This window comes from Manis javanica, chromosome 18 (assembly GCF_040802235.1).
Source record: "Manis javanica isolate MJ-LG chromosome 18, MJ_LKY, whole genome shotgun sequence".
Lineage (NCBI taxonomy): Eukaryota > Metazoa > Chordata > Mammalia > Pholidota > Manidae > Manis > Manis javanica.
Genome location: NC_133173.1, coordinates 23,415,708 through 23,431,851, shown reverse-complemented (window position 1 = coordinate 23,431,851; position 16,144 = coordinate 23,415,708). Strand labels below are relative to the sequence as shown.

Sequence of the window (16,144 nt, the reverse complement as noted above, 5' to 3'; positions counted from 1 at the left end):
GTGTAATTTTAATTTTCATTCTTTTGTGAGATCAAATGTCTTCCTATATGTTAAAGAATCACTTGTATCTCCTTTTCCTTGAACTGTCAGGCCTTTATATGCTATTTTTCTGTTGAGTCATCTTTTCTTTCTTTTGGGAAATAAGCTTCTTGTGATGATGAGATGAAAACCCACCACCCTCCAGTTGGCTAAGCCTTCCCTAAGTGACACATTTATATCACATTTTGAATGCAGGTATTTGTCCTTGCTGATGAGTTTGATTTCTTAATGTTTTAGAAACTACAGTAACTCTTGCAGTAGTGGTGGGCAAGTTGTCACCTCGACTGGCTCAGCTTAAGGTTCTACACAAAGTGTTTAGTACTGGAGTAGCAGAAGTTCCACCTGACACTCGAAATGTCGTTCGGGCATCTCATCTGCTCAACACACTGTACAAAGCCATTCTGGAATATGACAACGTTGGAGAAGCCTCTGAGCAAACTGTATGTAAGGCCCTTCTCTAAAGTTTGTGACTCCATTCTGCTCAGCCAGATGAGTGGTGCATAGCCTGTCATAACTCTTCATAAAAGTGCTTAAATCATGGTGTATCACAGTTGTTCAGTTTTTAAATTACCTAAATTTGAGGCTGCAGAAAACTGGCTTTTCAGCTATAATTGCCAGGATCACCAGGATGAGGCAAGGACAAAGCAAAACATTAAAGTAAGATGGAAAAATACCTAGCTGACTTACACAGATATTTGCAATAACCCCTTCTTAAGTAAGAATATAAATCTTTTATTTGAGGTACTTAGAGTAGTCAAATTCTTAGAAAAAAAAGTAGAGTAGTGGTTACCAGGACTAGTGGAGAAGTTTAATGGGTATAGAGTCACAGTTTTGCAGCTTGAAAAAGTTCTGGAGATCTGTTTTCACAATGTGAACATACTTAACACTGCAGAACTGTGCACTTAGGAATGGTTGTGATAGTACATTTTTATGTTATATTTTATGTTACCTTATATGTTATAGTTCATAATTTTTTTTTTTACCACAATTTAGAAAAACACATCTAACTAGAGTCTATAATCTAGAAAGCTGCAGGTTTGTTTGGAGGCATATTCTTGAATGTGTTTGCTAGTTCATTGGTGTAACTTTGTTTTCTCACCATTTTGGTTCTATAGCTCAGTATAATAGAGGGTGATTTCTTCCAGCTATGCAAGTTTTCTTCCTCCTGAGAGCTATAATAGAATGAGCTAATTTCCCATTCTTAGTTGACATTTGCTGATAGCACTGTTTAGTTGGGATAACCATATTGTGGTTGGTCTGTCCCGTTTAGAACTTTAGTCCCTATGTAACTCACGCTCAAGACATCCTGGTACAGACTGCAGACAGTCTGGTCTTCTCACATTTAGGTGAGTTTTCATAAAGACTTTATAGGGTTATGTTTTGGATTTTTATTTTCTTTGTTTCAAAAAAACATAGAAATTCAGTCACTTTTTAAAAGGCATTTCAGGAATGTCTGGACCTCATTTTACCCAGAGATGAGGGTGGCCTCTGCACTGTCCTCAGGTCTCCCTACTCTTCTCTCTCTGGGTGGAAACGGTGAGGCCCTACCTGCAGACGGTGGATGAGTGGATCGCACATGGGCAGCTATACGACTGTGCCCGGGAGTTCATCATCCAGAGGTGGGTGACACCACACACCAGTGGGGCACGAGGGTGCCGGCCTACCTCCTTACCTCCCTTTTCTCATGTGAAAAGCATGCACTTCCATTAGTTGGAATCATCCCCAGGGAGAGCAGTCCTAATGATAGAGCTGTCTTACATTTTTATAGCTCATCTCAGGCACCAGCCAAAAAAATACCTTTCTCTGAGTTTTATGTCAGTTCCTAGCTTTTCTTAGCAAATTATATTTTTGAGCGATAGTGTGCTGTGACAGTATGACAGGCTGGCTGATAATGTACAAGGCATACTGCTTCCCATAAAATGAATTTAGGTGATAACAAATGGCTTCAACTATTCCTATTATAAATTATCAGTAACATAAAGGATAGGAAAATATTATGCAACATGCCTCTCACTTATTTCTCCAAAGTAGCTACTATTTTATTTTTTACCTTGATAGTATAAGATTTAATACAACAATTAAGGCAAATCTTAATCATTCACTTATGATGATTCCCTTTCAGTTCATTGATTTTTCTGAACAGTATCATATAAACTGCAACACAGAACCATTTGCACTCTCAACTCAGTTTTAAGTCATGTACTCTTATTTAGATGTATGTTTTTATGGACAGCTATCCATGTAACTCATCAGGAAGAATAACTTGTAAGCCCCTAGAGCTCTGGAAAAGTGACCCGATTACACAGTGCTTTCTTTAACTGACTTTAACTGTGTCTGTCGTTACATGCTGTTTCTTACATGATAATTTTTGTGAAAATGGGATTCTGACTATTCTTAAATGGTGATGAGTGACCATGATTTTGTTGTTAAAAATCCAATTAAGAATCTGTGTAGAAGAGAAGATGTGGAAGTGTGGAGATTACTTTTACAGGAGATGGCAAAATGGATAATCTTTTACTCTGCCTCTGAAGAGACCAAATAAATCATTTTGTTTGATTCCAATTTGGGAAACTTTCTACTTAAATTTTATCTGTGCCATTCAGAGTATTTATCCATTTTTCTGTGTTAAACTGAAGTCAGATAAAACCTCTGCCCCATTTTGGCTGAAATTTCTTTGTTTTGCTAAGCTGATACTACTGTGTTTGGGAATGTCTGGAGAACACGTCTAAGCTGGAACAGACACTGTTTTTTTAAGGAAGAAAAATTAAAATGTAAAATTCTTTTGAATCTCTATAGAAACAAAAATGTTCCGGTAAATCACAGAGACTTTTGGTATGCAACCTACACACTATACAGCGTGTCGGAAAAGATAGAAAACGAAGAAAAAATGAGTGATAACACTAGTGCAAGCTCTGGCAGTGACCAGGGACCCTATGGCAGGCAGCACACCATGGTGTCCTTCCTCAAACCTGTCCTTAAGCAGATCATAATGGCTGGGAAGTCAATGCAGCTGCTGAAGAACCTGCAGTGTTCGGAGAGCACCACATGCCAGACAACGGCCAGAGGTGGGGGGTCCCTTTGTGTATCTCCTGTGGCATCGGGGCAGCTGCACTCTTCACACTTGCCGTCCTGAGATACATAATTATTTTGTAGTTTGAAAGTTATCAAAACCTTTGTTTTCATGGAAATTGCATTATGATCAAATTAATCATGCTGTTCCTGACTCGAAAACGATTGTTCGCCTTGGAAACTTTCAGCACTGTGTTTGAAAGACAGTATAATAAATTCCACATGCATTTTTCTTACTCTTGATTCCTTTGGACTGGTCCTTTAAAAAATGATTCTCTGGTATTTCTTAATGCAGCACAGCACCAATTAGCTCTTGGGGACCATAAATCTTGGCAGATAGGAATTTGTTGGTGGACAGTTCAAATTTGATTGTTGATTTCAAGAAAATCTTGATAATATCTGGTCTTTTTCTGTGCAATTTAAGCAGTATACTTGAAGTTCTATCAACTGACTGAAAAGACTTAAAAGTGTAGATGTTGTTACATTTGTAAATCACCCTAATGTTACACTAATTATTTTGTATTATTGCATCTACTTTGGGTTGTATTTTCACTATGGAATATTTCCTTTTCGACTGAGTAGTATATGAGCTTTCAGGGCCATTGTCAGAAGTGTTCTTTTCAATAAATTATGGCTCCTATTAGTGTTACCATAGTGCTATCCAGAATGGTATTAAGTTCTAAGCATCCTGCTTAGGGTATTACTCTATTGAGAAAAAATTAGCTTACACTTGGAATATTTAACCATAAATTTTGCGATTGTCCAACAGGCTAGAAAACTTAGTTTTACTGTAAAGGTAAATACTGTAGGGTACTTTAGTATAAAGGTAAAGATATCAGGCTATATTAAGATGGAATTACATAACATTTCTTAGTATTATGTAGTATTATTTACCAGAACATGATTCACTTTATATATTCCTTTATCTTTCAGATGCAGAAAGAAAAAGCTTGTATACCCTCTTCTTGGAATCTGTGCAGTCACGTCTTCGACATGGAGAAGATTCCACTACACAGGTCCTCACTGAGCAGCAGGCGACCAAAGAGAATCTCATTAAGATGCAGTCCATCGCTGAAAGGCATCTCGAACTGGATGACATTCACGATCCACTGCTGGCAATTAATTTCGCAAGGTGATAACCATCTGTAAGATTTTCCGTGATTAAAATGCAGATATTTGCTATATTCAGTAACTTTTTATTTCTGTCAGGTAGGGCTTTCCAGCCTTAAAAATAAGAACCGTTGTAGCCATTACTAATGAATGGAATACAAGAAGATACTGTGTTCAATTATTTCAGACTGTACAGTTTGGCCTCCTTGTTGTTTGTGAAAGTCTACAGACTATCATGTGCCAGGCCCATGGGGAGTGCTGTCACTCATGCAGAAGATGATTATAGAAAGCTGAATCATGGCCCCTCCCTTTGCATAAAATGCATCTTGGCCATTAGCCTGGAGTAAGTCATTAATTACCCATGCAGTGCCTTATTGTCTGATGGCTGTCATTCACTGCCCATGACTTTAGTGGCTCGAAAGACCTACTCAGTACTTGACTGTAAAGGCAGCAGTGACTGAACGAGTGCTTCACTTAAAGGGTATTTTTCAGGGGGAAAATTTATTCCTGTAATACTTGGTAATTTGAAGATTAAAGGTAAAAGTGGGAACCTGGAATTCTGATTTAAGACTATTCTGTTGACAGTAAGTCATAGAAAGAAGATTAAATGTTTTTGTCTTTAAAGGTTGTATTTGGAACAGAGTGACTTTCACGAGAAGTTTGCTGGTGGAGATGTATGTGTGGATAGATCATCAGAATCTGTGACATGCCAGACTTTTGAGTTAACACTGAGATCTTGCCTATATCCTCATATTGATAAGCAGTATTTAGATTGCTGTGGAAACCTCATGCAAACTCTAAAAAAAGATTACAGGTACAAGGGTTTAGTTTTGGAAGTAGACAGTAGTTTATTGTACTTTAAGAATAGTTCAAATTATTTTAAAATCCTCTATTTCAAGTTAATTTTTCTGAGAGTAGGAAATGGATATACAATAAACAATTTTATTTCAAGAGGGTTAATTAACCATCAGTGTTTTTCTTACCTATGTTGTGAAATTTAGTTAGTTATTTCTGAGAATCTTTTCCAAAAGAAATAAGAGAAAACCTTGCTGCACAAAAATGCCTATCACAAAGTTTGCTATCAGAGGGAAAACATGAAATTACTTATTAACAGATGACTGGTTCTTTTAATTATGGCATATCCACACATATGGTATATCCATAGTAAAATACAGCATATTGTATTATATATGAGCTTTGTGAAGTTCATTCAAGTTATATTTATACAGTTTTTTTGTTGTTATTTTGGTATCATTAGTCTACGATTACATGAAGAACATTATGTTTACTAGGCCCCCCCTTCACCATTTATACAGTTTTAAATAATATAAAATGTTCTTTAAGCAGAAAAAGCAGGATATATAATGGGATAGGAACCGTGATTTTTTTAATGCATAGTAAAAAGACTGAAAAGAAGTATCTCATATTAATAGTAGAAATTCAGTATGAATGATAGGATTTGGATTAACTTTTTTTTGTTACAGTTTTGTGACTTTGCCCGATTTTCTACAGTGTTATGGGGAAGTAACTTAATACATAAATACTATTTTTATTATTTAAAAGGTCTTTAAGAGGTGTTAGTATTTCTGAATTTAGTCAGTAGAGAACATAAACCTGTTTCACTGAAAGTATTAGCGTATAAAACCTGGTATTGATCCAGAATCCTGTCTTAAAAGCTTAAGATCTTTCTGTTGCTTACTTCCTCTCTGTTCAGGTTGGTTGAGTACTTGCAGGCCATGAGAAATTTTTTCTTAATGGAAGGTGGAGATACCATGTATGACTTCTACACATCAATTTTTGATAAAATAAGAGAAAAGGAAGCCTGGCAGAATGTGTCTTTCCTTAACGTCCAGCTCCAAGAAGCAGTAGGACAGCGTTATCCTGAAGACAGTTCACGGTAAACTGTGGGAGGCACCTTTTATTTTAAATATTATCAAATAATCCGTGTGCCACAACTCTTCTGTGCATTTTTATATATAATATCTTTCTTAATCCTCACCCTGTGAATTTCACCATTATTATTTTACGTACTAGAAAACTGTGGCAGCAGGTAGCTACATGACTTGCCTACCAAGTGGACCTGTGGCCTGAGTCTAGCCTCCCTCACATTACTAGAGTCACATGGCTACCCTGCTCCACAGCCTTGCCCTCCAGCGAGCTGCACTGACTGCTTAACATAGGAGTGGTCCTGTGTGGTGTTCTGAGATAGAAGCACTTCCTGAGGCCCAAACTCCAGACCTCACAGACCTCACTTCCATCACATTGTTGGTCAACCAAGTCACAGGCCAGCCCAGGTGCAGGGATAAGAAGTAGATACCATCACTCGGTGGGCAGAGTTACATGTTTTCAAACTGTTATTTCAGCTTATGCTTTGCTGTGGAGCTACCCAGCTCTTCCCTCCCTGTCTGTCTGCCTGCTGAGCAACCTGGCCAGGTCTGTGGGTTCTTGCCCCTAAATCTTTTTATAGCAGACACTCATCCTTCCACATGGCATGCAGTCCTTTTCCTGTTCCATGTTCCTGCTCAGCTACTTCCTCAGCTCTCTCAGTGGTCCTTCCAAAGTAATCATAGATAGTAGTTAACATTTATTACATGCCAGATAAAGCACCCTTTTCCTCACAGCCATTCCAGGTTACCAACCATCTACTACTTAGATTATTTTGATTCCTTTTGTTTTTATTATTCTTTTATTACCTTGAAATCATTCCATAAAAACTGAATTTTTATCAATTATGTGGTTAGTAAAAGCAAGTAGCTGCTAGATTCTTTCCATAATGAGATTTGGTGCCCAGCATCTCCCAGAGGGAACCAAGAAAGGTTGTTTTTCATTATCAGCAGAAACTCATGAAGTTTGTTGTATTTAATATATTTCAATCTATTACAGTTATTTTGTTGCTCAGACTGCCCCATGTTAACTGAGAGGGAACCCCTTCATTGCACCCTAGTAATCTCAGAGTGTCCTTGCCTTCAGGATTAGACGCCCAGTGGACCTCCTGCCCTGAGCCTGTGTGCCTCCCCCAGGAGCACTGCTCCTGTTGGGTGGCTTAAAAAACCCTCTTTCTGGGTGCCAGAGTATCATCAGTACCGGGCTGTAAATGGACAGAAGAGCTAGGAAATATGCAGGAAAAAATGAATCATCAGCTCTTATTGATATTTCCAATTTATAATAAAGACTACAGTTTTTCATTTCTTTTATTTTCTTTTGTGTTTCTTCAGTTGAGTGCTTACTAGCACATTAACGTACTTACTGGTTTTATTCTACAAGTAGTAATAGAGTCAAAGTAACAATAATAGCACACCCACTGAGAGTTTAAAACAGACTTGTGATTGCTTTATTTCCTATACTTTCAAGTCATCAGTATCCTGTGTTTCAAGGTCACTTGGGATACTCCATGTGATCATGTCGCCACCTTGATAACAGAGTCAAGTTCACAATTATTTTAGTTTACTTTCTACTTCTAGGAATTGCCTTTTTTTCTTTTCTTGATTCAATTCTGTTTCTTAATTATGTAAAACATAAAACAGCTCTATGTTTCTTAAGTTAGAATCATAGGTGCCGAGGTACTTCTAGGGAAACCTGGCTCCTGTTCATGCCCATTTTCTCCCTTCCCTATAGGTAACCATTTTTATAGATTTGCCTAGTATTTGTTTTTTGGAACCAGAGATACATGTATATGTATTTCTTTTTCTCCTCATATGTTACACAAAAGGTAGTATGCAGTGAGCACTCCTCAACACCTGGCTTATTTTTCTTACATACCTAATATACCCGAGACCCACTCCATTTGCAGGATAGGGAGCTTGCCTCACTCCTTTACAAAGCTGACTGGCTTTCCATTGTGTGCTTTCAACCAGGTATCCTGTTGGTGGATATTTGGGTTTCTCTTTGCTAGGCATGTATGCAGTAACTAGTTTTGTACATTTCACTTCATATTTTTATAGCATAGCTTCCAAGTATATTCCTAGAGTGGGATTACTGGGTGAAAGGGTAAGTGCATGTGTAATTCTGCTAGCTGTCACCAAATTCCTCTGCGTAAAGGCTGTATCTTCCCTAATTCCCACCAGCAATGTGTAGTAAAGATTACTCTCCACAGCCCCACCAACAGGATATGTTGCCAGACTTAGGGATTGTTGTCAGTCTGATGAGAGAAATGGTATCTCAGTGTAGTTTTAATTTCCATTTTTCTAATAATGGAAATAAACTACCTGTTGTTAGTTGCTTTCTTTCTGTTGAGAGTCACCTTCAAATGTGTGTGAGGAAACAAAGCTTAGTCATCTTCACATATGTTTGTTTTGCATTTCTTTGGATGTGAGCTGTCCGTCACCTGCTGCCACGGTCTCAGTGTCAGGTTGTTGGTGTTCACTGTCTCCATGTTTAGAAGCTCTTTATGTACAAGAAAATGTTTTCCAATTTGATGTTAGTCTTTTAACTTGGCTTATGGTATAACAATTTTGTTGTGTTTCAAGGCAGGTGATTTTTAGTTTTAATAATGTACAGTCTTTCTCCTATCACTTTTGTATTTTAAGTTATAGTTAAGAAAATTTTACTCTCTCCCAAGTTAGAAAAAATACATCTTTTCTTGTAATACTTGGCTTTTTTTTTTACACTTAGATGTTGATCCATTTGGAATTTGTTCTGCTTAAAAATAGGTGAAATAAATGGAGTTTTATCTTTCTTCAAATGCCTTTTTGGTTCCCATCACTTATTTCTTTAAGAGAAAAAAAGTCTCCCTTTATTTAAGATATGCTTTGATCATTAACTTTTCATATGCACTTGGGTTTTTTTCTACATTTTCCATCCTCTTTCCTGGTTCTGTCTCTTTATTCACATGTTAGTAGCACCCTATTTAATAGGGCTTTCCAAGCCATTCTTGCTTATTTAGTACTTGATCATTAACTTGTCTAACTCTGCCAAAACAGAAACCTTGCTGGTGTTTTTATTGAGATGGCATTCCATTTATAGATTAACTCAAGACAAATGAGCCACCCGAGAGCCCTTCTGCTGTGGTTCCGTGTGTGCCTTGGGGCTCACTGAGCCCATCCCCACTGGTTCCAACGCCAGTGCCACACTGCTTCGCTGCTCTTTACCCTGCCCACATCCCTGCTGCCCTTTCTGCAGCCTCCTGTGAGACCTTGCCTCCACCCACCTGTGGCACAGCTGCTGCTTCTCCTGTCTCAGCACTCCTGCTTTGGGCATCTCAAGTCCGTGTTGATGGCTTCAACGAACCTTAATGAACTGAAAATCAGTGCCTTTAGCCCAGGTGTCTGCAGAGCCAGAACCTTGTGACTATACTCAAATGTCATGTATCAAAAACAGCTCATTTTTGTTGCATCCCAAACCATGCTTTGTTTCTGCTGGTCAAACACCACTGTGCATTCAGTGCCAGGATCTGGTCTGTGGCTCACCCTAGGTTCCTACTTCTCTTCTGCCTCCCACATATCCCTGCTTACTCAGTTCTGCCTTCTGGAAAAGTTCCCCGTGACCATCTGTCTCTCAGCTTCTCTCCTTCCTACCTGACCCTGCAGTGCCACCAGAATGACCACAGTAAACCAGCAGTTCCCTCCACAACTTGTGCTCAGAATCCTTGTAAGTGGCTCATAACTGATGGGCTGAACTGCTTCTCACCAGAGAAAAAGACTTTCACTGTCTGGGTCATTTTCCCAGCCTTGCAGACACATACAGACACAGCATGTTCCCTCTTACCACACTTTACACTTCAGGTATTTGGAGTATTTATGGTTTCTCCAAGAGCTGTACCCTGTCTGCATTGGACCCTTCAATTGTCCACTTCTTCCAGTTGCGTTTGCACAGCCTAGCAGTGGCCTTCTCTCCCATAGACCCTGCCTGGCCTGGGTGGGTACAGCACCCAGCTTCTCTTAGTGACAGGAGGATGACTCCACATGTATGCCCTGGACTGTGGGCCCCTGAAGGGGGAGAAAGGATCAACATACTTTCTTTCACCTGTTTAGCACAGCACCTGACAAATATGTGTTCAGTAGGTGCCTACTAAGTACTTACTGGATGCACATGTAACAGACTTAGAAGATAAAGAAAATTCTGGTGCCTGTCACATAGAATGAACCAGCTAATTTGTAAATCACGCCAGTCTTTACATCTCTGGTTGTAAGGCTAACTCCCTGCCTCTCCCACTAAAACCCTACATGGGCTGCCTCCAGGCGTTAGCACTGGGTGCCTCAAACTGTGGAGAGTTATATAATTTCTCAGTCCATTGATAGGACCACTCTGAGGATTAAATGCGACAGTACCCAAATAGTGCCTGGCGCAGGGGCATTTCCATGCACTGTGTTAGTTGGTTTCTGTTGAGAATTACCTTCAAGTGTGTGTAAGGAAACAAAGCAATGTGTGACACCTTTGCTGTAGGAGGAGACCCCCTTCTCAGCAACGTTCTTGTACATGCATTCCCTCCTGGGCGAAGAGAGCCGTCCCCCTACACCACCCTCCACAGACGGTCCTTTTGAGCCTATGGCCTGATGAATTCTACCAAAATTAAGCACCCAGACTCGTTGTTAACATTGTATCATCTTTGCTGACTTTATCTTTTTTCCTAATTAATGCACTTTTTAAGTATCTGTTCGCTTATAGCAACTAAACCCATTATTTAAAGATTGGCCCTCTGCCTATTTCTAAAACCAAATTCCTGTTTTAGTACATAGGCTAAAAAATACACCTTCACTGGAATGCCTGCATTCCTTTTATGAAATACAGTGTCTTTTTTGGAATATGATATAAGTGTTAAAATGCTAATGACTTTTTAAAAAAATCATTTCATGAGCATAGTACTTTCACAAACTAAAACTGAAATTTCTTTATCTAGTCTATCTATATCTTTTGAAAATATTGACACAGCTAAGAAGAAACTCCCTGTTCATACCTTAGATGGTTTGACCCTGAGCTACAAGGTATGTGCTTAGATACTTTGTGAAAACATTTTCTATTAAAATTAAAACATTCAAGTAATGGATTACTTTCTACCCTAATTGTCTGGTTTTGTTTTCATAGGTCCCATGGCCTGTGGACATTGTTATAAGCTTGGAATGTCAAAAAATTTATAATCAGGTGTTCCTTCTCTTATTGCAAATAAAATGGGCAAAATATAGTCTAGATGTTCTGCTATTTGGTGGTAAGATGTACTTTTTTTTTATTATTAATCTACAATTACATGAAGAACATTATGTTTACTAGGCTCTCCCATTCACCGTTTCCCCCCCGCCACATACGCCAATACAGTCATTGTCCATCAGCGTAGTAAGATGCTGTACAATCACTACTTGTCTTCTCTGTGTTGTACAGCCTTCTTCATGCCCCCCTCCACATTACACATGCTAATCATGATGCCCTCTTTCTTTTTCCCCTCCCTTATCCCTCCCTTCCCACCCATCCTCCCCAGTCCCATTCCCTTTGTTAACTTTTAGTCCATTCTTGAGTTCTGTGATTCTGCAGCTGTTTTGTTCCTTCAGTTTTTCTTTTTTCTTATACTCCATGACTGAAATCATATGGTACTTGTCTTTCTCTGCCTAGCTTATTTCACTGAGCATAATTCCCTCTAGCTCCATCCATGTTCTTGCAAATGGTAGGATTTGTTTTCTTCTTATGGCTGAATAATATTCCATTGTGTATATGTACCACATCTACTTTATCCATTCATCTACTGATGGACACTTAGATTGCTTCCATTTCTTGGCTATTGTAAATAGTGCTACAATAAACATAGGGGTGCATCTGTCTTTTTTAAACTGGGCTGCTGCATTCTTAGGGTAAATTCCTAGAAATGGAATTCCTGGGTCAAATGGTATGTCTATTTTGAGCTTTTGGAGGAACCTCCATACTGTTTTCCACAATGGTTGAACTAATTTACATTCCCACCAGCAGTGTAGGAGGGTTCCCCTTTCTCCACAACCTCGCCAACATTTGTTGTTGTTTGTCTTTTGGACGGTGGTGATCCTTACTGGTGTGAGGTGATATCTCATTGTGATTTTTATTTGCATTTCTCTGATAATTAGTGATGTGTAGCATCTTTTCATGTGTCTGTTGGCCATCTGCATTTCTTCTTTGGAGAACTGTCTGTTGAGCTGCTCTGCCCATTTTTTAATTGAATTATTTGCTTTTTGTTTGTTGAGGTACATGAGCTCTTTATATATTTTGGATATCAACCCTTTATCGGATCTGTCATTTATGAATATATTCTCCGATACTATAGGGTACCTTTTTGTTCTATTGATGGTGTCCTTTGCTGTACAAAAGCTTTTCAACTTGATGTAGTCCCACTTGCTCATTTTTGCTTTTGTTTACCTTTCTGAGGGAGATATGTTCATAAAGAAGTCGCTCATGTTTATGTCCAAGAGATTTTGTTTTGTTTTGTTTTTGAGAGGGCATGTCTCATATTTATTGATCCAATGGTGTTAAGAACAATAAAATTCTGTATAGGGGACGCAATGCACAGTCATTAATCAACCCCAAGCCTATATCTCAACAGTCTCCAATCTTCTGAAGGACAACAAACAAGTTCTTACATGGTGAACAAATTCTTACATAGTGAATAAGTTCTTAAATGGTGAACAGTGCAAGGGCAGTCATCACAGAAACTTTCAGTTTTGATCACGCATTATGAACTATAAACAATCAAGTCAAATATGAATATTCGTTTGATTTTTATACTTGATTTATATGTGAATCCCACATTTCTCCTTTATTATTATTATTATTATTATTTTTAATAAAAGGCTGAGGTGGTAGGTAGATGCAAGATGAAGGTAGAAAACATAGTTTAGTGCTGTAAGAGGGCAAATGTAGATGATCAGGTGTGTGCCTATACACTAAGTATTAATCCAAGCTAGACAAGGGCAACAAAACATCCACGGATGCAGAAGATTTCTCTCAAAACAGGGGGGGTGAGGTTCTAAGCCTCACCTCTGTTGATCCCCAATTTCTCACCTGATGGCCCCCCTGCGACTGTGCCTGTCTTAGGTTGTTCCTCCCTTGAGGAATCTTACCCGTCTCTGGCTAACCAGTTATCTTCCAGGGCCATACAGGGAAATGTAAAGTTGGTAAGAGAGAGAAGCAATATTGTTTGAAAAGGTTAGCTTTTTACTTTGCAGATTTATGCCCTGTGGCTTCTATGCCCAGCATTTGTCTTGAGGTATCTTTACCACTTGGAAGAATTATGATACTCAGTAATTTCGATATGAGGCACGAATTCTACTTAAGGGTTATAATTAGGAAGGAAGAAGAGAGGCTATAGAAGTAGCAGATGGTAGAAAACATGGGAAGATTGATTATTTCTTTGACATATCTTCTTGTAGAGTACCTTAAGCATGTATAGGTTTTAAACTACTAATTAAATTGCACACACACATTAACATAATAGGAATACAGCTACATAACCAAAGCAGACCTACAATTACCAGCCATATCCAGTGAAACCAAGAAAACCAGTTAGGCACCCTAGGCATTTGTGAAAACTTATCAATGATATGATGGATATTGTCTAACTGAAATTGAATAGTTTCAGAAAAATCAGACAAAGTAAAACAACACATTCCTGGGAACTGTTCACATCACATATGTTCTTTTAACAGTAGATAGTCTATAGTCACAAGATTTTGGAGCGCTGCAACTTGCACTTCTCCTAATTCTTGGTTGAGTTCCAACAGTATAGATCCAGTCAAATTTGTTGTTTTACTGTATGCACAGGCCAGCTTAGATATCTCCTTCATTCCAATGGCAAGTCCAGGAACTGGTGGGATGAATGCAGCTACAACTGCAACAGCGCCAGGATCTTTGTTGAAGTTTTTTGATGATCATCTTCTGGAATGACAACAGAGAATGTTGATGTTGGAAGTTCTTCTTCATATCGTATCTTAACTCATTTTCTGGGTAGCCAAATTAGCCTTTGATCCTCTGTATAAACACAAACAAACCCTTTGCTCACACTTTGATATGCCCTTTATACCATTGTGAAGAACCTATTGGAGATCACCAAACAGGAGCTGCTTTTTTTTTTTTAAGAGAAAGGAATATTATCAGAAAAATGTACTTCCATACCTGATCATCTGACACCCTTTGAAAGATCAAAATTAAGTATATGTAAAGCATGCATTAATTGTTGCTTTGCAGTTAGTTTTACCCTATCAGGTAGTAATCCCCCTTTTATTTCTCTTTTTTTTTTAATCATTAATCTAGAATTACATGAAGAATATTATGTTTACTAGGCTCTCCCCATACCAAGTACCTCCACAAACCCCATTACACTCACTGTCCATCAGCATAGCTAAATGTTGTAGAATCACTACTTGTCTTCTCTGTGTTGCCCAGCCCTCCCCTTTCTCCCACCCCCCACATTATGCATGCTAATCATAATACCCCCTTTCTTCTTCCCCCCCTTTATCCCTCCCTACCCACCTATCCTCCCCAGTCCCTTTCCCTTTGGTACCTGTTAGTTCATTCTTTGGTTCTGTGATTCTGCTACTGTTTTGTGCCTTCAGTTTTTCCTTTGTTCTTATACTCCACAGATGAGTGAAATCATTTGGTGTTTCTCTTTCTCCGCTTGGCTTATTTCACTGAGCATAATACCCTCTAGCTCCATCCATGTTGTTGCAAATGGTAGAATTTGTTTTCTTCTTATTGCTGAATAATATTCCATTTTGTATATATACCACATCTTTATCCATTCATCTTCTGATGGACACTTAGGTTGCTTCCAATTCTTGGCTATTGTAAATAGTGCTGTGATAAACATAGGGGTGCATCTGTCTTTTTCAAACTGGAGTGCTGCATTCTTAGGGTAAATTCCTAGGAGTGGAATTCCTGGGTCAAATGGTAAGTCTATTTTGAGCATTTTGAGGAACCTCCATACTGCTTTCCACAATGGTTGAATTTACATTCCCACCAGCAGTGTAGGAGGGTTCCCCTTTCTCCACAACCTCGCCAACATTTGTTGTTTGTCTTTTGGATGGCAGCCATCCTTACTGGTGTGAGGTGATACCTCCTTGTGTTTTTTATTTGCATTTCTCTGATAATTAGTGATGTGGAGCATCTTTTCATGTGTCTGTTGGCCATCTGAATTTCTTTTTTGGAAAACTGTTCAGTTCCTCTGCCCATTTTTTAATTGGTTTATTTGTTTATTGTTTGTTGAGGTGGGTGAGCTCTTTATATATTTTGGATGTCAAGCCTTTATCGGATCTGTCATTTAAAAATATAGTCTCCCATAATGTAGGGTACCTTTTTGTTCTATTGATGGTGTCTTCTGCTGTACAGAAGCTTTTCAGCTTAATATAGTCCCACTTGTTCATTTTTGCTTTTGTTTTCCTTGCCCGGGGAGATATGTTCAAGAAGAGGTTACTCATGTTTATGAGATTTTTCCCTATATTTTTTTCTAAGAGTTTTATGGTTTCATGACTTACATTCAGGTCTTTGATCCACTTTGAATTTACTGTTGTGTATGGGGTTAGACAGTAGTCCAGTTTCATTCTCTTACATGTAGCTGTCCAGTTTTTCAAGCACCATCTGTTGAATAGACTGTCATTTCCCCATTGTATGTCCATGGCTCCCTTATCAAATATTAATTGACCATATATGTTTGGGTTAATGTCTGGAGTCTCTAATCTGTTCCACTGGACTGTGGCTCTGTTCTTGTGCCAGTACCAAATTGTTTTGATTACTATGGCTTTGTAGTAGAGCTTGAAGTTGGGGAGTGAGATGCCCCCCACTTTACTCTTCCTTCTCAGGATTGCTTTGGCTCTTCAGGGTCTTTGGTGTTTTCCATATGAATTTTTGTACTATTTGTTCCAGTTCATTAAAGAATACTATTGGTAATTTGATAGGGATTGCATCAAATCTGTATATTGCTTTGGGCAGGGTGGCCATTTTGACAATATTAATTCTTCCTAGCCAAGAGCATGGGATGAAT

At 38.6% G+C, this 16,144-nt stretch overlaps 1 protein-coding gene across 14 annotated transcripts in view; it reads left to right on the top strand.

The window, feature by feature from the left end:
• Window positions 1-16,144, top strand: part of TUBGCP5 (tubulin gamma complex component 5) — a 55,621-nt gene that overhangs the window by 28,402 nt on the left and 11,075 nt on the right. For 11 of the 14 annotated variants that reach the window (XR_012127217.1, XR_001854459.3, XR_012127218.1 and 8 more), the window contains 8 exons: window positions 277-479; window positions 1,543-1,658; window positions 2,836-3,104; window positions 4,042-4,240; window positions 4,844-5,032; window positions 5,933-6,115; window positions 11,054-11,138; window positions 11,239-11,359. Coding sequence is in view for 10 of the 14 variants with exons in the window: in XM_017669090.3 (XP_017524579.1) it covers window positions 277-479; window positions 1,543-1,658; window positions 2,836-3,104; window positions 4,042-4,240; window positions 4,844-5,032; window positions 5,933-6,115; window positions 11,054-11,138; window positions 11,239-11,359 (1,365 nt within the window). In the remaining 4 variants the exon portion in view is untranslated. The remainder of the gene's footprint in view (window positions 1-276; window positions 480-1,542; window positions 1,659-2,835; window positions 3,105-4,041; window positions 4,241-4,843; window positions 5,033-5,932; window positions 6,116-11,053; window positions 11,139-11,238; window positions 11,360-16,144) is intronic. The other 3 variants (XM_037016184.2, XM_037016183.2, XM_037016187.2) reach the window with 2 other exon arrangements.